Source organism: Larimichthys crocea, chromosome XXI (genome assembly GCF_000972845.2).
Source record: "Larimichthys crocea isolate SSNF chromosome XXI, L_crocea_2.0, whole genome shotgun sequence".
Classification (NCBI taxonomy): Eukaryota; Metazoa; Chordata; class Actinopteri; family Sciaenidae; genus Larimichthys; species Larimichthys crocea.
This window is the reverse complement of record NC_040031.1, coordinates 1,990,807-2,016,591: the sequence shown is the minus strand read 5'-3', so window position 1 is coordinate 2,016,591 and position 25,785 is coordinate 1,990,807. Positions and strand designations below refer to the sequence as shown.

Here is a 25,785-nt window from a genome sequence, read left to right as displayed (position 1 = left end):
AGAACGGCTTCACTCCGAAACGGCAGCGTACTCCGCCGTCCGCCAAATCACACATGATCCGTTTGTGATGCGCTCAGGTGCGTCTCCGCCGGCCACAGAGCATCGCGAGAACACACAAGATCTCGTGAATTCACGCATAATCATGCAATATTGCTGGCTGTAGTCTCTTTGACTCCTGCAATGGCATTCCACGCCGCATCTTTTTTCTGGTGTCCTTATAAAAAGGATGTGAGGTGTCATAAATGATTACACCTGAAAACCCCTCACCCGTTGACTTCAGGTCGGCCCCGCCCATTATGACGTGTTCTTGTAATGAAACTCGATCCGTGGTGAACACAGAGTAGTTTATTTTGAAAATAAGGCAGGTTTTATTTTGTATTTTGTAGCTGATTTCCTTCCCCACACAATCTACTCTGTGCTGAATTTATGCACCGTGCTCCAGGGTCCGTAAAAAGTAGAAGCTCTGTGTATGTGTTGCGGAGGGCTGCCGGACGCCGCAGTCGTTCCGGAGCCATGACGCAGCGGGGACGGAGACTGTGTGAGCTGACACATTGACTAACATTGGCTGTGCCACGGCGACAGAGCCGTTCCGGGGACCGTTCCGCGTGGAGTGTATTTTAGCGTTAAGTCCTTGCTGCGGAAGCTCAGGGTTCAAATCCAACCTGTGGCTCTTTTAAGTAATCTTAATATATATATATATATAATTGCATCAAGCAGTAACAGCAGCTAGACAAAACAAGAAGCACAGACTTTGAACAACAACCCACATTAGCGTCTGAAAGGATACGCAACCAAACAAACACTCACTTGGGAAAAGAGTGCCGTTAGTGTCAGTCAGTTTGCATGCTAGTTAGCTAATTAGCTCCTCAGCTGTGGCATAAACAGTACCTGCAAATGTCACTTCAGTCCGTTCAGATGCTGGTGTTGTCCCTGTTCTTTAATATCACCACACCAGAGAGGTTTTGCTTTTTTGTTTTCTTTAGTTTTTAATTGCTTGCTATTATGTACATAAGACCCTAAAATACATAAAACAATTTTGTGGATTTGGGTTTCCAGTGGTTTTATTTCTTCGACTTTTTCTGTCTGAGTACTGTAACCCCCTCGCCTCACCCTCTCCTTTGTAGTGTAAAGGAAACTTGCTGGCTGCACGAAAACACCCTATCAAGAGCCAGTGTTGTGGACAATATGGCAGATTCAATGGAAGAGGATCACAGTGTATAAAAGGTTTATTCTAAGGTGAAAAAAGCACAACAGTTCTTATTTGCTGTAAATAGAGCCACTCATAGAAAACAAAAAAAGAATTCACAAAATGTTGAGCTATTCCTTTAAAAGAGACCGTAGAGGATCAAACAGACTGGACATTTCTGTGGACATCTTGTATCCTCTGTGAATAACCAGGCAACTTGATTTAAAAACATAAAAATACTCACTTTGTTTAATTAAATGTGAAGCACTTTGTAAAAAACAGTTCTAAAATGAGTGTCGCTCCAGTTATTTTTTTATTATAGAGATAATTACTATGATTTAAAAGCAGATTTAAGGTGTCCTTCACAGACAGAAAGTGAGCGGTGGACAGTAAAGTGGGCCAGGCAGCTTTTTGATGTGTGGAGTGTAAATATAGCCCTCCACCCTCCATCTAATTGTAGCTGTGTTGTTTTCATATTGTTGAATCCCAGAGATGTATAATTCATCACGCAAATAATCTGGAACAAAACAAACTCTCCTCCGAGCTCCCGAGAGGCCGAGCATCTAATGAGTTCACTCCATAAAATATTCATACCTCTGCAAAATATACTGTCACTTTCACAGCAACACACACACACACACATACACTAGTCCAATATCCCATTAGATATAATAGCAGGTTGTGTGACCATTACTGCCCGTTGATCACTGTCACCCAAAAACACTGCAGACTCTCTCACTGTGTGTTTGTATGTGTGTGTGTGCCTTGCTGTAATAAGGAGACTAGTTACCCATGATGCTCCAGGTGTCGTTCAGTCTTATTTTCTTGTCAGGTGTTTCATGAAGAAGCACAGAGCGGAACTGTGGAAGATTCTGGTAAAAATACACGTGATGATTGGTTTGTTTCAGATTTTTCCTCTGCACTGTTTGATGTGTCCATGTTATAAATATTTATTCCTTGACTTCCTTGATGAAAAAAAAGTAATTAACTAATATTCAGATTCAATGCTTTTGATCAGATCACATGATCTTCCTCAGCAGACACAATTTCCCAGTTTTCATTGGATTGTAGCTTTTAAAATTTCCATTTTTCCTGGACAGAATATAATTATAGTTATTTTAAACAACAGACTTTACACTGACTTGTAATCAGGTGAATGGTGTCCTTGTCATTCCCACTCTGCACCCTTTACGTCTGTTTCTGCACTATGTAACTTTATGCAGCGGGTATGATCAGCCACGAGAAGTACTTAATGCTTCATGGTACATTTGGTGGTTTGGTTTAAGTCACACACAGATTTTAATGACACTGGATAATATTTTATGCAGAAAATGTTCTCTGGCTGCTCTGCATTAACTCCGGATGTGCAGGCAATCATAACATGGCTCAGCAAAGCATGGCAGAGGTGAAGAGACTGAAGAGGACGTGGGTCTTCTTCTTTGAGATAATCTGGGACTGACTTTTAGTCGTTAAAAGGCTGAAAGACAGATGCCGAGCTGGGCTCATTGCTGTTGGACTGTAAGCAATATTACATGGCTGCTATGTCTTGTGTTGTTGCAATACTTTGTGACTTGAAGCTACACATTGCTTCCTACTGAAGAAGCAAATCTTTAAAAGTAGCTCACATATGTAGATTAATCTGTTCTCAAACGTATAGCTGGTCATTATTTTATATAAGGAATCACTAATGGCAGGTTTGGACCCGAAAACACAACCCAGAGACCAAGCATTAAAAGATAAAAATTTGTCTACTTGCTGTCATACACTTCAGGAAACCGGTAGGCAAAAAGACAGTTAAGAGGCAGGGCAGCGATATGGTGACAGTGAGGAATACATTGGGGACAGCAGGTGGACATACGACAGGGTGAGCCAGTGGGTGAGGTAGTCAGGTGATGGGAATTGGCAGGAACAGGGGCAACTGCAGGTCAGGAGGGAGTGGCAGGCAGTTCGTGTTGTATGTAATAATTACATGAATCAAGCTGGTGTTGGGGGGCTATTTTCAGTGGCGGATGAATCCACATTTGCTGCTCTAGTGAGTATTTGGGGCAGCAGGAGGCAGTATGTAAGATTCAGTCAAAATAACCTACAGTGAGTGATAATGAAGCAGGAGCTTTGAGACATTTCCAGAAATGTATTTCCTCTTTTTCTTTTTGCTGCAATTCTGGGTCTCCAGGACAAACCAAAATTAAATCAGACAGAAACAAAAAAAAAAAGTTTTAGAGTGGTAAGTGGTAAGTAGAGTGGTATCACATTCAGAATTTCAGAAACTCAGAACTGAACAGTCCAGATTTGGAGATTTTTGAGTGACAAGGTTTCACCTGGGGTGAGGCTGTCAGCAGGCAGCGGGAAGGACCGGTGCTCCTGGTGGCTTCATCCAATCACATCTGATAATGACCTGGGGATCAAGAGATGAAAGGGGAAAAAATAAAAAAAAGCAGGTTTTTCATTTCGTGCTGAGAGGCCGCCATCCTCCGCCATCCTCCGCCATCCTCCGCCGACTCATTTCTCTTTCAGAGAAGAGAATTAAGTCCAACGTCCTCTTCAGGAAATCATATCTCCTTTTTAATATTCTCCAACGCAGCGTGTCTTCTCAGTGAGCCGAAGTCGAAAGGTCGAGGACCGGCTTCATCGTCGAAAGGAGAGGAGGGATGGAGGGGTTGGCTGATTTTCATTAAGATGGACTCCAGAGCGCTTGTCTTATTAGCGGGTCATTAGGCTCTCCGTGGCCGACAGATTGGCTGAACAGGAAGCAGGGGAGCAGGCAGAAGGTAATTGCACTCAGAGTGACCACACAGGTGCCTGCTCACCCTGAGCTCCTTGATTGGTTAATTAGTGTGTTGTCAATCAGCCCCCTCCAGTAGCCAACTCTCACAGTAGTTAAAAGGTGAGGGTTTCTAATGAAGCCGGAAAACGTCTTCTTTTCCAGCTTATTACATCTCTAATTAAGACAACGACTCAACTAAATAGACTGAAGAGCGTCATGTGCATGTACACAAGTTGCAGGTTTCAGTTTTCAAGTTACAGGATGTTCAAACTGTTAATCAAAAGCTTCAATTCAATTTTATTTATATAGCACCAGATCATAAGAAAAGTTATCTCATGACACTTTCCATACAGAGCATGGTCTAGACCGTACTCTTCATAATATTATTTACAGAGACCCAGTAGTTCCACCATGAGCAAGCTGATGACGGTGGTGAGCAAAAACCTCGAGCAGACCCAAGCTCATTGGTGGATGGTCATCGACTTAATTTATTATTATAGGGATTTATGTATATACATAGAGTATGTTCTGTGTTTTGTTAATATCTTGTGTTAGTTTTATGTTAATATTTATTACATAGTATGGTTACCAGTTACCATTACCAGTTGGTATCTTACATCTAATTACCTGCAGCAGGCAGGTAGTTGCTCTCAGTGTGGCTGGTGCTGCTTTCTTAAATGGTGCTTTTAGCCCAGTACCATGCCTCAGTTTCTATTTTCAAAATGACTCTCAGTCTCACTTAAAGCCTCTGAAATGTGGCTTGAAATGGTGAAAATGCACATATGATATTGAAGTTGAGCATCTCATTAAGCGAAAAGAAATTAGGCTCATGGTGTGACATGCTCAAAGTAGGCACCAGAATGGAGACATGGTCACATAAAAACGGGAGCTGAATTCAAGTTTCTCCAGTTCTGGCAGGTTCCGGGTCAGGATTAGGGAATATCTTTTCCAAGTACTGTATAGCCCTACAATGACGTTCACTAAGAGTCCTCCTCATGAAATTCTTCCCTGTGTTCTTTAGTGAAAGAAAAAAAAAGACCAATATACAGTAAGATATAGTACAGTAAGAACTGTCTGTCCTCAAGTCAAAGACTGGAATTCTTTGTGATTGCTTCTCACTGTTTTGTTCACTTTCTGTCTATCCAGTGAAGGAATAAAGAACGCTGTAGTAGACTGCCCTTAATAATACAAACACTAAACGTTTTACCACCGCCACTGCAGTTCCTGAGGCAGCCAGTGTTCCTGCTCTCAGACCAAAACCTGTTTGTTCCCTCCAAACGATTAACAGCAGCTGAGCGACATAATGAATGAAAGCCATAATTACTGTGTAATTACTCCACCATTGTCGTGTTTTCAGCGGAGAGCGTTCTGCTGTTAATAGCATCAAAACTTCAAAGGTGATAAGCTGTTGCCATGCATTAGTATTCACGAGGACGGAGACGGCAGTGAGCTGAGGCGTTCACACACAGCAACCACTTGTTTGTTTTCGGCAAGAGAGTGTTTTGTTACGATGTCTGACTGCAGGTCTGCACAGAAACATGTTTATTTGAACACTCGTTTCTGTCACACAGCCAAGTCTAAAACCACAGAAACAGAAACAGTTTGCCTTGTGGGGACCTTGCTGTTTGTCCCCATACTTCAGGGGAGTCCCCATAATGTCAGCATGTGAACAGACTTATGTCCCCACATTGTACAGACACACCTCTTAGTCGTCCTACTCATGTTGCAGCATCTTCTGCCTGCAAACTTTAGAGTGAAACAATTAACATCGTGGATTTTCAGTCAATAATCTCAACTTCTCTTTCATGGATCATGTGACAGATAGATGCTAGCTTCATAGGACAGAGGTCTAATTGATTTCAGTCAGGCTGGAGGTTCGTTTGAGTTTTTAATCTTGAATTCAGGTTGCTGAATTTAACCAATTGGAGCAACCTGACTTTGAAATTTTAGATGTGAATTTGACAGGTTGGGTTGCTATTCCAAGCATCTTGGATGCCGTCACTTGTGAAATGAAGCATGAGATGGACAGGCAGATTGTTGCGGTGTCAGCACTAATGCAGATGTTGGACCCTGGACCGTTAATGTGAAGAGGGAGCTGAGCTAGAAGACAAATCTTTCAATTTACCAGTCGATCTTTGTTCCAACCCTCACCTATATTAATGAGCTTTGGATAGTCACAGAAAGAATGAGATTGTGGATACAAGTGGTCAAAATAAGTTCCCTCTGTAGGATGGCTGGGCTTATACTTATGGTAAGAAGCTCGGGCATCCTTAGGGAGCTCAGAGTAGAGCGACTGCTCCTTCGCGTCTAAAGGTGGGTATCTGACTTGGATGCCTCCTGGGCACTGCTCTTTAGGGGGTTTCTGTGCATATACAACTGGGAGGAGACCCCGCAGCATACACAGTATTCGCCAGAGGAATTACATGTCCCATCTGGCCTGGAACACTATCCTCCTCCAAGAGGAGCTAGAAAACATTACTGGGGACAGGGACATCTAAACTGCTGTCACCATAAATCAATCCCAGATAAGTGGATGAAAATGGATGGATGGTATCTGACTTTTTGAATTCACTCTTTTGTATTTGTTGTTTTTGTTGTAATTAAAATTTCATCACTAAGTATTAGTTCCTAAATTTCATAAGTGGGTATTCAATCATACAGGCCTTTCTTACAATTAATATGGATTTGGCACGCCTTGTTATTTTACACTAGTTGCATGCAGCAAGTTTCCATAAATCTCCGGAATGCAACTTATTAGGTACTCCTAACTTAAATAATGCTGTATAATTCAACAGCTCCACAAGAAAATCATGACCATTTTGGCGGTTGCAGTTTGTAGGGCTTTTGAACTGTATCATTATGCAGAGTAGTGTTTCTGTTATTTAGCTTTTGATTGAATGAATGGATGTAAGAGAAAAAACAATATGCAGAATCAAATAGTTTCAGAGGCACTTGGATCTCCTAAGAATTCATAAAACATAAAACAAAGGCTGAGCAATGTGAACCGAGTCAACTGCTGACTTGCCCAGCTAGTTTTGAGCTACCTCTGTTCCAGCGCTGCCTGCTGCATTAATGTGTGTGTATGTGTGTGTGTGTGTGCAGAGGAAATGTGTTTATTTATGTGCTGGACACTGTTAATTACCCACATGCATCTGTAATTATCTCCAACTTCAAACACATTTTAACCCCCAGAGACCCAGTGAGTCTGTGTGTGGCAGAGCCCGACGACGAGCTCAGGATGCCCAAAATATCTACTGCTAATTAAAAGAAGATGATGAGTCATCAGGAAAATATTCAAATATTCACAATATTCACACAAGACTGTGAAAACTGGACCTACAGAGATACTGGAACACCAACAGCAGCTACAGATTCTAATTGAATCAAAGCCATACAAACGTGACTCACGGGCAGAAACGGCTTCAAAACTGTCAGTGTCCCAGAGATAAAGAATTTATGGCTGTAGCTGAAAAAGGTGCCATTCAACATGACAGCTTTTATAAAGAAGAATGGGTTAATGCAAACAAGAACTAATGGCTAATTCAGCTTTTCATGGTGCTGGTGTAGCCAATATTTTGATTTGGATGGTTTTTTTTTTTTTTTTTTTAAGTTTTATAATAAATTATGCAATGTAATACAGGGAGTGAAAATAGTCTGCGTTCTTTGGTTTTCCTTTAAAAGTAAGTTGTTGTTTGTCTCTTTTTTTTGTTTTTGGTTACATTAAGTTTCATCAGCTGCAACACACATTTACACTCATTACACTCATGTTAACTCATATACAGACATCTGGGTGAAAAACAAGAAGCAGCCAACAAAAGTAAAGGGATTTAAGAAAATGTAAAATAATTCTGCACACACACACACACACACACACACACACACACGCACACACACATAGAATGTCATAACATATCAACTGTTATGTTCATCATCTTGTGAGAGCAATTCATTTCATACACAATAAAATTGCTCTTTTAGATGCCGGTTTGCCAAATGTAAATGAATACAGGATAAAAACAGAGCTTGTGTGCCCACAACTAACTAAATGATTCTGTCAAGACATGTGGGTGGAGGTGCAGGTATCAGTGTCTGCCTCCAAAAATCCCAAATTTAGATCACTTTGTAGAGATGTTTTCACTTTTAAAGGATTTTTTTTTCTTTTGATCGATGACAACATAAGGCCACAATAATCTATTCAATATGAAATGATAAAAAACAAAGACTTCCATGAGGGTGACATTAAGAACATTGTCGTTTGAATGGTTTGATTGGTCTTTACTTACCAGGAAATGAAATGGTTGAATATCATTCCTCATCTCTCCTCTTTTCCTGTCATCTTGTTAGTGTTTGCCATCAGACAAAAGGCTACATGTCTAAAAGATGTATAAGATCATGTTAATGCAATCTTGAATTGATAAGAATCTGGGTTTTTATTGTGCTAATGAGCTGAAACTGCTGTTAGACTGCGGTGTTTCGATGTTATGTATCAGCAGCTGCTTCAGACAGAACAACAGCCCCACCTTGGGGTCACTTGATGATGTGCAGGAAAGTTAGTGAATTCCTACATTAGTGTGGTTGTTGTGTTCAGTTATATTTAATGTGTTGTATATATGTAATGGATTTGTTTTAGGACTTATTTTATTTCAGGTTTATTTCCACCCGTCTTTACATCATCCATGATCCATCACCTGGATTCATGTTAATTGTTTCATGTCTGGGAATTAACTGTATTATCAGTTGGTACTTCTTGTTTTTTTTTCATCTTATTATAGAGCACCACGGGTCAGAATTGTGTCTATGCACATGGCATGTCTAAAAGCTATGTTGCAGCATTGTCATAAAAATGTGAAAAAAATAAAAATACCAATGCATTACAATCATAGAAAATGAAACTATTTTTTAAAAAAAAACCTATAATAAAAATCTAAAAAAATAAAAACAGAAGAATACAAAGAAGTTTCTTTTTTTTTCTTTAAAAAAGGAAAAGAAAAAAAACATTTAGGATTTATAAAAAAAAAAAAAAGTATGAAAACAGAATAATAAAACAAGGACACATTCAATCAGTGATTCAATAACATATTTTAATTTTTCAGTGTTTTAGTATAAAAATCCCACCGGCCTGCTGTCGGCTGGTTTCCGCTCCCATTGGCTATAACTGTGGTTTTTCCCAGAGAATCATCTAAAGTACCAAATCTATTTACACACAACATCCACATCCAGAGGGGCCAAACAAAACAGGAAGTCTACCCATCGCTACCCTGCCATTAAAAAGAAAAAGAAAAAAAATCAAATAAAAACATCAAACACTATCACCTCACCTCTCAGATTTAATGCTATTAGTTCATGAAAATAAAAAAAAACTAAATAAAAAAAAAACTCACAAAACAGAAGAGGAAGGGCCTCTAACATGTGGCTCCTCGTGTGCCCGTAGTATTTTCTTACAATACTCTTTCTATAAAGTAATGCATATACATTTTCTGCTTTACAATAAATTAGTACAGGCACATTCTCTTCTCTCCTACAGCTGACTGTAGTTCAGTTTAGGTGGAAAAGATGATTCTGTGACGTTTTACAGAAGACATGAACTCACCACGGCACACAAACAAAAAAGGCAGAATATCTGAAAAACGACTGAACTGTAAAAAACAAAAAACAAAAAAACAAACAAACACATTAGTGGGAAACTTGTGGGCAGCAGATTTTTTGGTTTTGGTGTGAATGATGCACTTTAGGCATTTTATACTTTTGAGAGCATCTATATAGATTTTATATAAATATGTACAAACAAAAAAAAAAGTAGTCCAGTAAAAACATTCAGGTAAAAAAAAAAAAAAAAGATGCACACAGACACAAAAAAATTAATGCCAAAGACGAGAGAACTTGAAGCTTGAGAACTCAATAACTTACAAAAACCGTAAAAAAGGAGCTGAAATAAAAATGTTCATTACAGTATGCATGTTTGTTTTTTTTCTCTCTCTGTAGAGATAGCACCAGCAGAAAGACCGACACCATCAGTGTCGGCGACAACGTGGATCATCACCTCCGACTGTATAAATATCTGAACACCGTGTACCAAAAAGAACTGAGGGAGTGAATAAATTAGTGTCAGGCCTTTTACAGGATATTTACATGAGCTGCTGCAGTCACACGCACACTGGTGGACATTTTTTTGTGGCAGTGAAACTGTTGCAGCAGTCTTGCAGCACATTTAAGGAGGTCAGAGGTCAAGCTCTGACACATTCAACAGGTATAGACCTGTGATTTTTCGGTCCTCACAGCCCAGGTTTGATTTTTTTTTTTTTTTTTTTTGCACCCGCTAACCGAGTCGTTTTCTTTGCATAGCTCTTTGACAAAACAAGATGGCCTTCACAAGCTACAGTATTTCCGACGTGGAGGGGGGGGGTGCAGAAGTTTGGGGAGACATGAAAACGATCCAGTTTGCAGGAAATGGTAAACATGACAAATGTGTGTTTGTTGTGCGTACGAAGCAGAAACGAAGCGTCTCTGTTGTGACGGTGTTCAAAACAAAAAAGCTGAAAGGACAACGAAGAAATGGATGATGGGAGGATTTCAGAAGAGGTGTGGGTGTGGAGAATGGGATGGGGGGGGTGTTTTGTCCGTGACGGCGAGGCCGGCGCTCTGCTCCAGCTCGCCGTTGACACGGTTCAGGTGGTTCATGGCTCTGTCGAAGGCGAGCCGCACAGCTTTTCGGATCCAGGAGGAGCGAGCCTCCGTCAGCTTGATTTTGTCGAGCGTCTGGTTGACCCCGAAGGGAGCCATCTTGGATCTAGGAAGCCATTGCCTGAGGAGAGAGGTCAGTATGTGAATGGACGAAGGTAGACGAACTGTCCCTCCCACCTGGACTGAAGCCTGCTGTGATGCTACATTCATAGCACGTACATGCACAGTCCAGATTCATAACAACGTTAAAAAGGAAATGTAGAACTCCTCTGTTCAAACTCACTCGTAGCACCTCGCTCTGAATTCAAGGTGGCGATTTCATTGGCTAGATAGAATCACATGGGTAGTATGACTCTCACACGATTGGTTGGTACCTTCCAATGCTTGCTCAGTGCAGTGCTTGGATAGGGAAAAGTAATGTTACGGCATGAAATAGACTCGCCTGTCAAAAAAAAAAAAAAAAAATTCTACAATTAATCTCGGGTCCGGATGATATGGCGATCCGGTCCGGATCCGGACCCCGGTCCGCGGGTTGGGAACCCCGGGGATAGAGGAAAAGACATGTCAGAGCAGGACATGTGACACTGTGTGTTTATATTTAACTAGTCGAGGTGTTTGTACTGTGGTTTATCAAGTTCCCCATTCTGCATCACAGTGAGGACTGATAGAAACGCACATTCAATGTTTCTTCTATTAACAACGAGCTTCTGAAAATGGACACTTCTGTAATAAAACATACGGCTAGTAGCTGTAGAGACTCACCAACTACAGTCAGCTGACGGCAGCAATGAGTGTGCATTAAATGCACATTACTTTATCCAATCAGAGTCTGTGCTCCTCTGATCGACCAAATATTACACCATGACTCGTACTGTTACTACTTCAAAAGCTGCTGAGTACCACAAGATCGATCTTCAGTCCCTTTCTGGCCAGTCTACACACTGATGCTGATGATACGTTTGTCTTTTCCCAGATGAGTGTGGTTCGAAGAAAAACACTGAGGTGATTATCTTAGAATGAAAAACACAACCCCGCCTAAGAGTCAGGCCAGATGTTTGGGTGTTTTCTGGGATCTAAATGTGATCAAGCCTCTCCAAAATGCAGCTGCCAGAGATTTAACAGTCAAATAAATATTACTACACAGACGCTTTTTTTTTTCTTTTTTTTTTTTAGACAGAATAGTTTTTACTTTTTTTTTTATTTGTCCCTCACCAGCTGCGCTTGCTGTCGAAGAAGTGGACGAGGAAGAGTTTCTCTGCGGACCTGAACTGCATCCGCTCTCCTGCTCTGAGAACGTCCACCGGCGGCAGGGGAAGCTCCACCCCGTTGTGATGAGACACCGTCCTCCGGACTCTGGGCTCCATGATCTGAAAAGGCCAAAAATGACAGAGAGGAGACGGAGGCTGAGCGAAGCGGCCCTCTCACAATGACAGTGTGGAGAATAATCCTGGTGGCAGCGGCCGCACAGAAGAAGCCCGCACTCAAGAGACACAAGCATGCAAGGCTGAGTCGAGCCAGAAACGCTCTGAGCGAAGCGGCCGACTCCACACACACAGTAAGCAGTCCATGATCGGCCAGCTGGAAGCTCCTGCATGGCTGTGAGCACAAATCACGAGCTACAGCACGCACAATGGCAGAAGGGCAGATGGGTAATGAGATACAGAGGGGACCAACACTCACTCACCAGGGCGGGGTAGGAGGGATATCCACTACATTTAGCCCAAACTAGTTTAAGAGGCTCCAGAACAAGTGGAGAAGCAGCGGTGGGCTTCCACACCTCTACAGGAACAACAACAAGCAAGTTATGAAGAATTCAGAGCAACAGACAGACAGTCTCAACACACAGCCATGCACACGAGAGCAGGGCTCACGTTAGTCCTATATGTCCCGTCATTTTGACAGATTATCACTCTAACATTAAGCAATTCACATGCAACACTGCCAGGAGCCGCCCCCCACCCCATCCCTGATGAGTTGGAAGGAAGTGCGCATATTAATTAGCTAATGTCTTTTGATTTCATGTGTACGACCTTGTTGCTTCACTGGCTTCAGCGTCACATTGGTCGACTACATCACCGCACAGACGAGCAAAACGTCACGGCGGAGCGGCATCTGAAGTTTCTTTGGAAAGTCCAATCGTTATGATGTGGTCGATTAACGAGGTGAAAAAAGAGGAACAGGATGGAGGACAAGCGAGTGATACTGATAACGTTCATCAGCCATCGGCGGCTAATGTTACTGAGGAAGCACGAACGAGCGAGGAGATAAAAATCATCCATCCGCGTCATGAAAAGTGGCCGCACAGTCAGCGCCTCCGTTCTGTAAATGCATAATCTGTAAGTTCTGTCTATTAAAGGTTATTGTGAGTCGTTTCTGTAAAATAAATGCGATGACATAGACTATATGTCTCAATATCATTAGGAAATTAGAATGGCAGGTGATAACAGATTATGACAGACTGTCAAAATGACGGATATGAGTGAGTGTAACGCGCCCCCTGCATGAGAGAGGACACACACACACACACACACACACACACACTTAAATATTGCCTAAACAGTGACTGGACAAAATTCACTGAACCCACAGAGAAAATAACTGACTTCACTTCCACCTTGCTCATCATGGGTTTCCTGTTTGTTCATTTACCACTTCCTTCATGACTTAAACCTGCATGTTTGAGTCTCTGCTGACTTCATCCAGGACCCTGGATCTCAGTTTGTGAACCAGTGAGGTAGGGAGTCCATTAGTGTGCAGAGGTGTGAGGAGCTGCTGGTTCAGTAAGATCCCATTTCAAGATTGTCTTTTAAAAAAAGGCTTTTACATCCAACATACAGGTGGAACAGTAGAAGACGTAAAGTAAGGGACAAAGAAACCAAAAACGGTGTGTGGCAGCACATAAACAGAGTTAGTAATAATACAGAGACGGAATTTATACAAAATTTAGTAAATGTCTTTGGAACAGAGACAGAAGAGCTGACCAATCAAAGCTTGCCATGCAAATTCATGCAAATTCACCAGATGAGACGGACTGCTGCTTACCTGAAGAAATCTTGGTGGCTTCGGTGAACTCTCCGTTCTCGATGCAGGTCATCAGAGTGCTTTTGTCGTCCACCGTGCTCCGTCGAGCAGCCGCCAGCCGCCCTTTACCGTTTCTAGGCAGGATGACGGTGCTGAAAGAGCGGGGTGAGGAAAATGTTTAGAAACAGTCAGTGCTATGTCATTATTCCTGAAATGAAGTGGAACTTTTGTGTTAATAGTCGACTATGGTTTCCTCGTGAACTCACCTCGTGCCGCAGAGGACGCTTCCGCTGGAGGAGATGCTCGACTCTGAGGCGCAGCGCCTGCGAGGCTCCAGCAAGCGGGGAGACGGCGTAATTTCCTCCTCCTCCACCACGAAGCCGTTCGCTATTCCTAAAGCAGAATGACACAGGAAACTTGAGTACACCGGCGCAAAAATGAGTTGGTTGGATGCGATTTTATCTCAGAATTGAAACACGTTCTCGTACCTGTACCGAGGCGTTTAATTGGCGACTCCTCGTCCTCCTCCTCGCCGTCTGCGCTGCTGCTGCGTGTTCTTTTCTTCGGCAGGAGGAGCGTCTCCAGTCGAGGGATCACCACTGACAGGAAGGTTTTAGCACCTAGGGGTGGCGGTGACGCAGAGGATGCCTCTTGGGTCTTGGGTGGTTTCTGAGGGCTGGTGCTCTTGGACTTGCGGAGGAGGTTGTTGGTCCGTCGGTTGCAGGTGCCAGAGGCTTCGGTGTGGGAGTCGCCGTTGAGGAGCAGTGGGTCTGTGATGTGCCCATTCGGGGTGTCTGGGGACACTGAGGTAGACGTGTCTGTGTCGCCATCGAGCTCCATGGGAGTGTGGTCCACGCTGGGTTTGATGGCCTTCAGAGGAGGGGGTTCTGAATTGCTGGGTGAGGTGTTGAGCTGTGACAGTGAGGTTAACAACTCTAACGTTGGCGGAGGTAAAGACTTGTCCTCCTGTTTCATACAGGGCTCTGCCAGGGGTTCAGGTAGTGGTTTCTCCTCTGATTCGGGGAGGGTCGGGTCAGGCTCCGAGGTGGTGGATAGCGTCGTTGGGAGGGACTTCTTCAGGCTCATTTCGCTGCGGACCTCCATGATCGTCTTCTTCAGCAGTTTGAGCCTCTTGCTGCGGGACGGGCTGTGCTTCATGGCCGTGCTCAGGTCCAGCTTCTCCAGCAGCTCCTTCAGCTGATCCTCCAGAGGGGTGAGCCGACGGTAGGCTGGGCTCAGCAGGCGGTCCACTGAGAGAGAGAGCGAGTCACATGACATCAGTCTAGCACTTCCCTTTTAAACTGACATTTCACCTGCTTTCATCTTATACACTCATTTCAGTAATGAACCTGATCATGTTTGGAGATTTTACTGGGGGAATGACAAATCGATTACCATAGATAAGATTTCGGTTTATTTTGCTTTGACTTACCTTCTTCCCAGGAGAACGGGGGCGGCGTCTCCAGTTTTGGGGCTTCGGGCAGATGCAACCCGCTGGCAAAGTCAAACCCGATTCTGTCCGCCTCTCTGCGGGCCCTGCGGAGGATGACTCCTCCGTGGTCCTGCATGCGCTGAGCTGCCCTGTAGAAGAACGTGTCCTTGGCGTTGTACGACATGCAGTTGTCGATGATGAGGTTGAAGTCATCCTCAAAGTCCTCCAGGCTCTTGTACTCGTGAGCGTCGATCCGTTTCCTCATGGTGGAGAAGTCCATGGGGTTCTTGATGTGGTCCAGGTAGTCAGGAACCTGCAAGACCACGATGAGACATGTAAGGCGGTATCAACAGCATGCAGGATTTCTTAGCGCTTTCACAAACTGAAGTCTGAAAAAATGTCAACTTTATTTTCAAGTAAACCTAACTGACCTTACCAGCATTGCCAACACTTCCTCTGGAATTAAAAGATTCAGAAAAATAAAGGAAGTGATGTGTGTCGAAACAAGGTATATCTGCAGCTTACAGATTAAAATGAACCCTGCAGAAACTTTTCCTGGACTTAAATGGATGTTGTAACCTTGATTGTTGACCGTTACAGAACCAAGACAGTGCTACTGTGTTATTCATGGAAAGTAGTAATTGTTTTTTTTTTGTTTTTTGCAGACCTCCTTGATGCTGACGGGCTGAGCGAAGATGCTGTACTGGTCCTTCTCCTGCAGCTGACTGAGCACAGCTCTCAGCAGGATGTTGAAGGGGGTCAACTGGACCTCCAGCACCGACTGTTGCTGCTTCATCTGACGAGAAAAAAACCCATAAAACTGATACTTATAACAGCTTCATAAAGAGTAAATAACGTTAATAACTTTGAGAAACAAAAGCAGTAAATGTCAAAATGACTCTACCTCCTCTCTCTTCAGCTTCTCTCTCTTCCTGATGAGCTCCAGCAGCAGGCGAGCTCGCTCCAGGTCGTGGCGGAGGCGGTGCCACTCCTTCAGCTGCTCCTTCAGTGCCTGGTTTGTCTCCATACGGTCCTGCACAAGACACGCAAACCTCATTTTTAGCAAGAACATTAAAGGAAAATATGTGTCTGTCGGATGCCAATGAGTGTCAGCAGCACTGACCATCTGCTTGGCTTTGGGTGGCTGAGGGTTGGCCTGTAGCCGGCGGATCAGCGGCACGTTGTTCCTCGACTGCCTCTTCTGCACCCAGTAGCTCAGCACCCGCTCGACGAACACACGCTTCCTCTGAACCGCCACCTGGTTCAGGATGGTGTCGAAACTGACCCATGGGGAAACAGACAAAGACACTAATCAACACACACTCATGGTTTGTTTCATTCAGTATTCAGAGCGATAACCTGAGCAGAGACAACCTCTTCATGGCTAAAATATGCTGTGATCAGGAATCTCTCTGATCATTGGCAGCTCGTGCTTCAGACTTCTTTCTAGTAACCTCAATGTGTATAATCCTATTATTACTGAATATGATGTATATTAGTTAAAGAATAAGGATCTGTGAAGACCATCAGTGTGCACTGAACCGCAGCAACACTGGATCAAGACGCTGGGAAAAGAACATGAGGGCTGATTAATAATTAATATGAGAGATGCATTCTGGGAGTCCCGGTTGCTTGCCTACCTTGAAGCGGTGATACTGGGCCCAGAGTTGGTGGGGGTCTCGGGTTCAGGTTCAGGTTCGGGCTCCGTTCTCTTACTCTTCTTCTTCTGCCAGCCCTTGGCCCTGGCCTTCCCCCTCTTGTCGTTCCTCTTGTGACAGGCTCCATTTTTCGGGTGCGGCTCTTCGTAGATGTTGAGCGGCCGGCGGTCGCAGCCTTCAGGCGTGTGGCTGCAGCAGTAGGCGGTCTTTTTCACAGAGAAGGTGGCGGCGCCGGACGACGTCACCTCTTTCACAGGCTCCATCTTCATGTACAGGCCGGCCTTTTGGGCGCAGCTGACGTGGAAGGCGGTGTAACAGTTGATCTTATCGCACTGGATGCAAGCTCCCGTGCCCTTCTCTTTACACAGGTAACAGGTGAGCTTCCAGCGGGCTGGTGGGATATTGCGGACGCCATCGATGGGCTCAATGAAAACCGTGTCAGAGAAGCCGACCTCGGGCACCCACAGAGCGCACGCTACATGACCCCAGCGGTCGTCGTCTGTCTTCTTCAGGGCACCGCCTCGGTTGGGACAGAAGACGCACTCAGCGGGCCGCGACGGGCACTGCAGGCAGTGTCTGCACAGCCACTGTCCTTCTGGGATGTACGGCACGCCGTAGCACTCCTGGTGCACGGCGATGTTGCAGGAGTCACAGAAGAGGATGACGTTGCTGTCTGCTCCGTCTCCGTCCATGCAGATGCAGCAGACCGCGTCCTCGTCCACCAGCGACTGCAGGTCGCTCTGGCCCTGCGTGGCTGAGAATGACTCTTTCTCGAAGCGGTCCATGAGGAACTCAAACAGGTTGTGCGACACTTGGCTGATGCCCTCGCTCTTCCTCTTCTCGTTGATTAATTCCAACCAGGCATAGTCCTCCTCGTCCATGTCGTACTCCACCTCCTCGTCAAGCTCCTCCGCCGTCCTCTCAGTGTATTTGTAATACACTGCCGGCCTCTTAGGCACCACCGGCAGATTGTATTCAACCGTTCTAACCTTTGGCTCCAACAGCCCACTTGCACTTCCATGCGTGCCGATTGCGCCGTGCGAGGCCGTGAGCGCTGCATTCTTCTTCTGCTGGTTGTTTTTGAGGCGCACAGAGCGCACCAGGACCTGCTGGGGCTTCTCGTTGTTCTCCTTGTTGCTGTTACACTCCATGATCTCCTGAGCTGTGGGGTCATCGTCGGTGATGACGTCTAGCTTGTCGTAGATGCTGAGGCGGTGCACGCGGCCGTCCACCTCCAGCTCCACTATCCTCTGAGCCTGTGCATATGTCAGCGTCTCCCGGTTAGGCGACGGCTTGATGGGAGAGGAGTCTCTCTTCAGCACTGCCGGGCGGTGAGGTCGAGCTTTTTTCTTCATTTCGAAAGCAGTAAAGACACTGAAAACAAACAGACGAAAAATCTGTTAATGACTCACTGGTCTGATGACAATTATTCATGTCATTAACTCACACTGTGACACAACAACCAGCATACAGAGCAGTGTGTGTGTTGGATCTAACATAACCTGCACTAATGATTAACCCTCAATGCTGCCTTAAAAGAACAATGTGGGGCAGTTAATGTGTTGACACAAGAATCTCTGCACGTAAAATTATTCAACTTTTAGTTTGATACTAGTTCTGTGGGCCCCTTGAAATAAGTTGATGATTTCTCTGAGCTGCCAACGACATTTCTACATGTACACGAGTGACTGTTACGCTGCAACCCTCTTTTCATTGAAAAGCATCAACTAACCAAGACTACCACCAGGAGTGTTAGGCGGCTAAGCATGCAGTATGCACCTGAAGACAACATAACGGAAACCATCGATTTATTCAGCGCGGTCCACTACAACACTAAGTCTGCCGAACTCGGAATCTTTAGCCAAAACTTCTTCCAACTATTTATGTTTTTCTCAAGAAACAACAACAACACGCCAAACACGAGCGTCAGAGAGAGACGATGAGATTTAAAATGAACAAAGAAGGAGTTCAACAGGACCTGGATATGACTGAGCTTTCGATGTGAACTTTACAATTGACATTTTTCAATACGAGACACTTCAGACAGATTCCAGCCCATATTTTATAAGAGATTAAGATTTGACACTCAGAACCAAAACATGCCAAAGTATCAACACATAAAATCTATAGACATCCGAGGAACTGAAAACATGACTTACATTTTTAACCAATTATCAAATGAGCTGTCTTTTTTTCTGATCCAGCTCTACATAAAAGAGGACATGTTTTTATACATGTGCTTATTGTAGAAATGTTTGCACTGCTGCACGCTACATCAACTCTCCTACCACAGTCAGTCTTGTATCTACAGCATATAATGACAGTGTGTGTGTGTGTGTGTGTGTGTGTGTGTGTGTGTGTGTTTGCTGTCCGGGTCTTGCTTGAGTAAAACAGATATATGTTTGTCAGTATCCTCCTGTACATTTGTTCTCTGCTCTGTGTGGGTACGTCAACAGTGACTGAGAACCAGAATTGAGTCCCGTGACTGTTTACTGTGACAGCTGCGTGGAGCCAGTGACCAACACATACGGTCATCTCTCATATTCGACAGAGAAACACCTCAATAAATGATCCGCAAACTAAAGAAAGGATGGAGTTTTGTTTGGAAAAATTGTTGATGTAACTGATTAATAAATCATCCCAGCTTTGTGTGTGTGTGTTTGTGTGTGTGTGTGTGTCCCCTCCTGTAACATCACCTCTGCACTGCTGAGATCTGCTGAAAGCAGATTCCTTTCAACAGCATGTAACCACAATTGAGCCCAATTGTACGGGCAACACACACACACACGGGACAGGAAGTTGAGCTGGCAGCTTTAAATGCTGAGGCCCCACTGTCTGTTTGTGCAGCTTTAGTATCCGAGATCAACATGCCTGTTTCAGGAGGGGGGGGGGGCGGAAACAGACCCGCACAGACACTGTTAACTGGATGAATGAAAGAAATGTGACCTCCACGCCGAACACAGCGCTCCTGTGGTCGGCTCAGCGAGCCTGGCTGAAGCCGCCGAGGGCTGCTTGTTGTTAAATATGATCGGCTAACAGCAGCAGCAGCAGCTCCAGCTCATTCAGTGTGTGTGTGTGTGTGTGTTCAACACAACTAGCGTTAGCTTCGCTCGTCCGAACCACAACGTAGATTTGCGTGATTAAAACCACCCGTATTCATAACTACAGGCCAAGCAACTGTTTGTTCTGAGAAAACACGGCCCGCTGGTGTCCTCCCGTCGGGCAGAGGCCTGTGTGTCCGCCGGTTAAACGTATTAGGACACTCCGTCCACAAACCGGGCTAACGCTAGCCCGCTAGCATTACACCAACCTGAGGGGGGAGGAAATATGGCGACCAACACAACAAGAAAGTGCCTCGATAGGAAAAGGTGGCTTTTCCCCGCGACGGCGCGGATTGCTTTTGGATTTAAACCCGTCCACACTGTAGGGGGTTGATGTTAAAAGGCGAGGGCAGAGTGAGGCCGAAACTTACCTCTGTATTTTCACGAATTCAGCTTATAAAAACAGCAGCAATGGCGGAGCGGCCTGCAGAGCGAAGCGACAGTTAAATCCACATCCAGTCCGCTCATCCAACGGCGGCCGCGGCTCGCGCTCAACCGACGACAATTTGAAAGTAACCGGCAGGTATCCAGGGCGGCGGAGCCGGCTCCAGGTGTTTTATATACTGAGACCAGGACAGAGACTGATCGACACAAATGTTTAGAAGCACTTGGAAGTGGCAGAGCTCAGCAGCTGCCCGAGCTTCTCTTCCCCCAACAACAATGCGGTTGTGTGAAGCTTTACGGCGTGACGTCAACGCGTACAAAAGGAAAACCAGGAAGTTCCTACGGCCGGACATTTACAGTACAAGTACTGTTAAAAACACAACACGTGTGTTTTTCAGAAAAGTCTGTCCAAGTAACAACAGGGACATGTGGACAGGTAAATGAACGGGGAGTGATACATGTGGATTTATTCTAGTGTGTGTGTGTGTTCATATGCTTAGTAATAAAGGAGTGCTTGTGTTTAGTGTGTGTGCTGCTACATGCTTGTACTTCAGTCATTAATCAGATGTTTAATCAAAAAAGAAAATCATCATTAAACTGGCAATGTGTATTATTCAAAACCCGTAAAGACATTGTATAGTTTTGTGGAAGTTAGTTTTGAGAGGATAAACAAACTGTTAACTGGTTTTAAATTAAAGTGACCTTTAGTGTGTCAGTTTTAGAGGGATGTATTTACAGAATGTGGCACAAATTGAATAGAATTTGCAGAACCGTTTTAATTGGTTTATCATCTGACATTAAGAACTACATTTGACTTCATTCAAGAGTCTTCTTCCTCAGGAATCCCCCATGTTGAACTGCCATGTTTTTACAGACAAACTAAACAGATAGGCCCAAATGTTTAGCACATTTCACTGTTACTGTAGTTTTGCACCACCTGTAATCAAAGGAAAACTACTAACCAGCCCCCCAGTGATGCCACTAAATTTTATATATAATATATATATATATATTTATATATATATTTTTATATATACCCTATTTTATTTATATATATATATACACATACACATACACACACACACCATATATATACCAGATTGAATGAGTCACCTTGAAGCTCATTAGAGACAACCTCTTGCACAGTTTGACATCCATAAAAAAATGCTAACAATATTGGGTCAAGAAATTACATTTATTTTTAAAATATGAAATGTTTACAATTAGTCAGCCTGATGCATGGCAGGTTTGTGACAAAGTACTCCATGTAAAATCAGGCAAAACAATAAAAAGCTTTTCCATTTGGAAAAGTATCCAGTAGAGTGATAGGTCACGAGCATGTTTATACTAGCTCAGCACAAAGACTTGAGGCAGGAGGAAACTGGGCTGGGCTAAGCAAGTCTTTGTCCTATATCTGTAAATCAATATCCATCTTCTTATCAGACAAAAAAAAAAAAGTTTCCCCAACATGTTCCAAAATGTCAGACTGCTCCTTTAATAGAAACTCCATCCTCCATCTCCTCATGTCTTCCTCCACCAATCAGCAGCAAGCAGACCAGGTCAGGTCAGGTCAGGTGGACTCAGCCGGTGGCTCTGTCTCATCTTGACTTGTGCTGGGACAGTTAGACACAGCGTCCTCTCTGGACAGCAGGTTGTTTTTGCGGAGGTGGCAGGCCTGCTGATATGGAGGACATATTGGCGGCTGGGTGGGGGGAGTGTACTGATACTCTTTACCGGCTTCCAGCTGAAGAAAGACAACAGTAAGAAAAACATCCATCATGTTGAAACAAGAATTTCATCCTTGATTTACTTTACCTTACCTTGACCTTAATCTGCATCAAGGTGTTTGATGTCCATTCATTTGTAAAACTAAACCTATTAAAATATACACAGACATGCAAGAAGTAAATAGACGCCTTCATTCAAATTCAAAAGGTGTCTATTTACTTCTTGCATGTCTGTGTATATGTACATATATGACCTAACCCATAATTCACTTCATTAATTACAAATATTTGGCAAATCCATTACAGTACATCAATGTTGGGTCATGATTTTTGTTTGATGGGTTTATCTGTAAATTGTGTTTTTTAAGGTCCCTTACATTTTTCAGTGACATGAAAACTCAACTTTACTGAACAATTAAGGGCTATCTAAGGTGGTATTATTAAGGGTTTATCGTTATTATCGTCATCATTATTATTCATTTCGTTTGATTACATTTTACTTACTTGTTTTTTCTTATTACTTCCTAGATAACCATTTCTCTTGTATCTTTCTTTATCATCTTTTACATTATTTTGAATTGAACAAATTGTAGGAGTTTATGGAAATACATTTCATTACAATTGTACCTTTATGATCATGTGACAATTAAATTAAAGATACCCACAGCACCGATACAAACAAAAAAATGGAGTGACAACTGTTAAAATAATAAAAAAGAACCATGTTTCTGTTACACAGACCAGCAGGACGGGCCGGTGTCTCCTCACCTGCAGAGGGTAAGTTCTGTCTGAATCGAAGGCACTGAGATCCCCACACGCCAGGAAGGGAACAATGACACGGTTCGGACCCTCTAACTGGTTAAAGTCCACATCTGAAAGACAGAGACCAGAACCCAGACTGAGAACAGACAAAACCAGGACTAGGACATGCAGCAAAACTAAAGACTGATCCATAGTGGAGTTATGCTACTGAAACTACTGATACAATTATTCAAATTAAACAGAGACAGAGAACAGAGCTTGGATTCAAATATGCAAATGACATAACACATGTTGTAGTGTGCTGTAAGTTAAGTTTTTCCTGACATAGACCACATATGGAAAAAGGCTCTTAGTTACCATAGGAGTGATCCAGCAGAGGGTTGGACATGTTGGGGACGTAACCTTCAGGAGGAGAGTAATTCTGACATACCACGAAGGCCTCTGTGCACGCACAGGTAGAGAGATACCGAATGTTATAGCAGAGTTCATACAAACACCACAGGCTCAAACGTGGATTAAATTATCTGAATCAGCACACAGTTTCATTTGTTTTTACTTTGAGTTAAGATTATTTCATCTAACATTCTGCATGTTGCCTATTTTACTTTTTTAAAATTTTGTATAAAGCACAGACTTATTTCTGTTACTGGACGGTCGCTCATAGCACAGAAGTCTCAGACGTATAAACAGTTATGTCTAGATGGTAACCCTGTTTAAGATTTGTACGTTTTGTTCCCGCACATGGGAGAAGTTTGTCTTCAGGGCATATATATATATATATATATATCATAAACTAGGAAATAAAGAAGCACATTTGGTTTCACATGGGACATGTGTCATCCATTCATCCACCAAAACCCTCTTCCTGTGTGGTTTTATTCTCATACGACTGTACTTCAAATTCAGGACAAGGATATTTTAAAGTGGAAATAACAAACACGATTCTCACAAGAGTTTCAAAAATCTAGACACAAGCTCTAAACATAACTACACGAGCTGGAGGCAGAGTTTGTTGTCAAGCTGTGTAAATGGTCAGCAGGGGGCAGTGGCTCACCGATGCTGGAGTTCCTGCTGCTGCGAGGTTTGGCGCAGGTCACGCCACTGAAGAAGATCTTCAGCTGAGAGTACAGCAGTGTCACATCTTTACCTCTGAAGATCTGTGACACACACGGGACAGGACGGGGTTAATGCAGTCTGGTCTGAAAGTGACCACGACATGCACCACTTCATGCAGCTATGTACACTGTGGTGATTAATAGGATGTGTTCCAGAGGACTCACCTTGGCCACAAACGTCCCTCCAGGTTTCAGGACATGAGTGGTGATGTTCAGAGCCTGTGAGACAGACAGCTGTCAGCACGACATCACAGACCGACAGGTGAATAAAACACACTTCTGTACTTACAGCCAATAGGAGCTGAGCCTGGATGTACTCATCCACATCATGGAGCCCAGTTACTATGGAAACAGAATAAGAAAATAATAACTCCTCACAGCTGAACGAAAAGATTAAGACAGCAGCTGAGAGACTTCAGAGCAGGTGAGGACAGACGGGAAATATCTTACCATCTGGAGCTCCGTCACACACCACCAGGTCAGCCGGCTGACCCTCAAAGTGGCGGATTATCTCCTGAGCCGTTGACACCTGAGAGGAAGAAGAAGACGCAGGTCACCATGTGGAGTCAGCACACTCCACAAACACTGATGAGAGCCTGGACATGCTGGTTCTCCACGGAACATTTGTCGTCCTGCTCTATACAGAAGTAGTAAAGTTGTACATGTCCTCACCTTGGTGATGTCCCCCTGGATCTGAGTGACTCCCGGCAGAGGAGCCATGGCCTGCAGGTCCACGGCCACGATTTTCACCTCCTCACCCCCCTCGGCCTTCTCACTCTTTTCCTCCACTCCCCTGAGGGCAAAAAAACCCAAAAAACAATTAATTAAAGGATGCAACAGTAATGCAGAGCTGTACGTCACAAGAAAATCATTTCTTTAACTCAGGGTTTAAAAAAAAAAAAGAAAAACCTGAGTTTCCGACTGAGGACCTGACTCCAGCTGCCAGGAGCTGCACATAGATCCACTGCTCTGTTCACACCTGGGAGAAACAAAGACAAATCAGACATTCATTAAAAGACAGCATAAACAAACCTCTGAGAGCCCGAAGAGGTCAGAGATGCCAGAACCTGAACCAGAATCCAGACAATTAAATGACTGTTTGGTTGTTTGTTTGCTCACTAAAAGAGTGGGAGGAAGAAGAGATTAATCTGTTCGTCTAAAGCACTCCACACTGACGCTGAGGAGCAGGAAGGTGGGTGTAAGGTAGGTGTGAGACCTGTTAGGTGTCAGGGGCCACATTGTCTCATACTCCACCCATGGACAGAAGGTCTGAACAGAGACATGCTTCAGGCGTCTCTCACCTGTGAACAGGTTGAACTCGTGGTCGAGCTGCAGCAGCTTGAAAGCGCTCCTCGCTCTCCAGCCCTCCTCTTTGGCTAGACGGTAGTAAATGTCCCTCTTATCTTTGGAGGAGCGACCCATCCTGACCTCTGACCTCTGATGGAAAACACACACACACAAACATCATTAACATGCTTTTGTCTTTATGTATTTAACATGACTGAATTCAATTATTGCCCCAACCGGATTACACTGTGATAAACGACTGTGTACTGCACACTGTAATCTAGCCGAATTGAAGATCGGCTCCCAGTGAATCGAGAAATACATTTGTTTGTGAATGAATGATGAACACTGATCCCGAGCTGCAGACTGGTTAACAGGTCCTCACTTTTTAAAGGGAGTTTGGTGTCAGCTGCATAAGAAACGACACATTGAACGGCTGTCTGCGCGTACTGTCGACTGCGAGGTCAGTGTATGTGTCCGGGTTAAACATATACACACTTATAATAAACAATCCCTGTGAAATGAGGTGATTTAAAGCGTTTCTGCGACACTTACAGTCTGTTTACTGTTCACGTGTGACTCCGGTGTTGACGACGGAAGGACCCTGACCGACAGCTGTCTCCAAAGCGCCTGTTCAATTTACGTTGCCCAAACCCAGCATCCCTGT

General features: G+C 43.9%; 2 protein-coding genes across 5 annotated transcripts; both read right to left on the bottom strand.

Annotated features, from left to right (window-relative positions):
* Positions 1-9,010: 9,010 nt before the first annotated feature.
* On the bottom strand, positions 9,011-20,506 carry LOC104932993 (bromodomain-containing protein 1). Of its 2 annotated transcripts, XM_019261565.2 has the most exons (12): positions 20,215-20,505; positions 16,725-18,116; positions 16,208-16,364; positions 15,989-16,117; positions 15,752-15,880; positions 15,085-15,397; positions 14,141-14,902; positions 13,919-14,045; positions 13,674-13,804; positions 12,316-12,410; positions 11,844-11,998; positions 9,011-10,752 (listed from the first exon to the last, which is right to left on the bottom strand). In XM_019261565.2, the coding sequence occupies exons 2-12, from the start codon at positions 18,095-18,097 to the stop codon at positions 10,521-10,523; spliced, it is 3,603 nt and encodes a 1,200-aa protein (XP_019117110.1). In that variant the 5' UTR covers positions 18,098-18,116; positions 20,215-20,505; the 3' UTR covers positions 9,011-10,520. The 2 variants fall into 2 exon arrangements, with proteins under 2 accessions (XP_019117110.1, XP_010746643.2); XM_010748341.3 differs by lacking the exon at positions 12,316-12,410 and having other exon boundaries at positions 10,592-10,752; positions 20,215-20,506.
* Positions 20,507-21,409: 903 nt separating this feature from the next.
* ftsj1 (FtsJ RNA 2'-O-methyltransferase 1) lies at positions 21,410-25,785 on the bottom strand. 3 transcript variants are annotated; one of them, XM_027272581.1, is made up of 11 exons: positions 25,674-25,785; positions 25,133-25,261; positions 24,741-24,810; positions 24,504-24,624; positions 24,282-24,360; positions 24,121-24,173; positions 23,997-24,050; positions 23,771-23,873; positions 23,074-23,157; positions 22,723-22,826; positions 21,410-21,971 (listed from the first exon to the last, which is right to left on the bottom strand). In XM_027272581.1, exons 2-11 carry the CDS (start codon positions 25,251-25,253, stop codon positions 21,798-21,800), a joined length of 963 nt encoding a protein of 320 aa, XP_027128382.1. In that variant the 5' UTR covers positions 25,254-25,261; positions 25,674-25,785; the 3' UTR covers positions 21,410-21,797. The 3 variants fall into 3 exon arrangements, with proteins under 3 accessions (XP_027128382.1, XP_027128381.1, XP_027128383.1); XM_027272580.1 differs by having other exon boundaries at positions 25,133-25,267; positions 25,674-25,774; XM_027272582.1 differs by lacking the exon at positions 25,674-25,785 and adding an exon at positions 25,504-25,597 and having other exon boundaries at positions 25,133-25,268.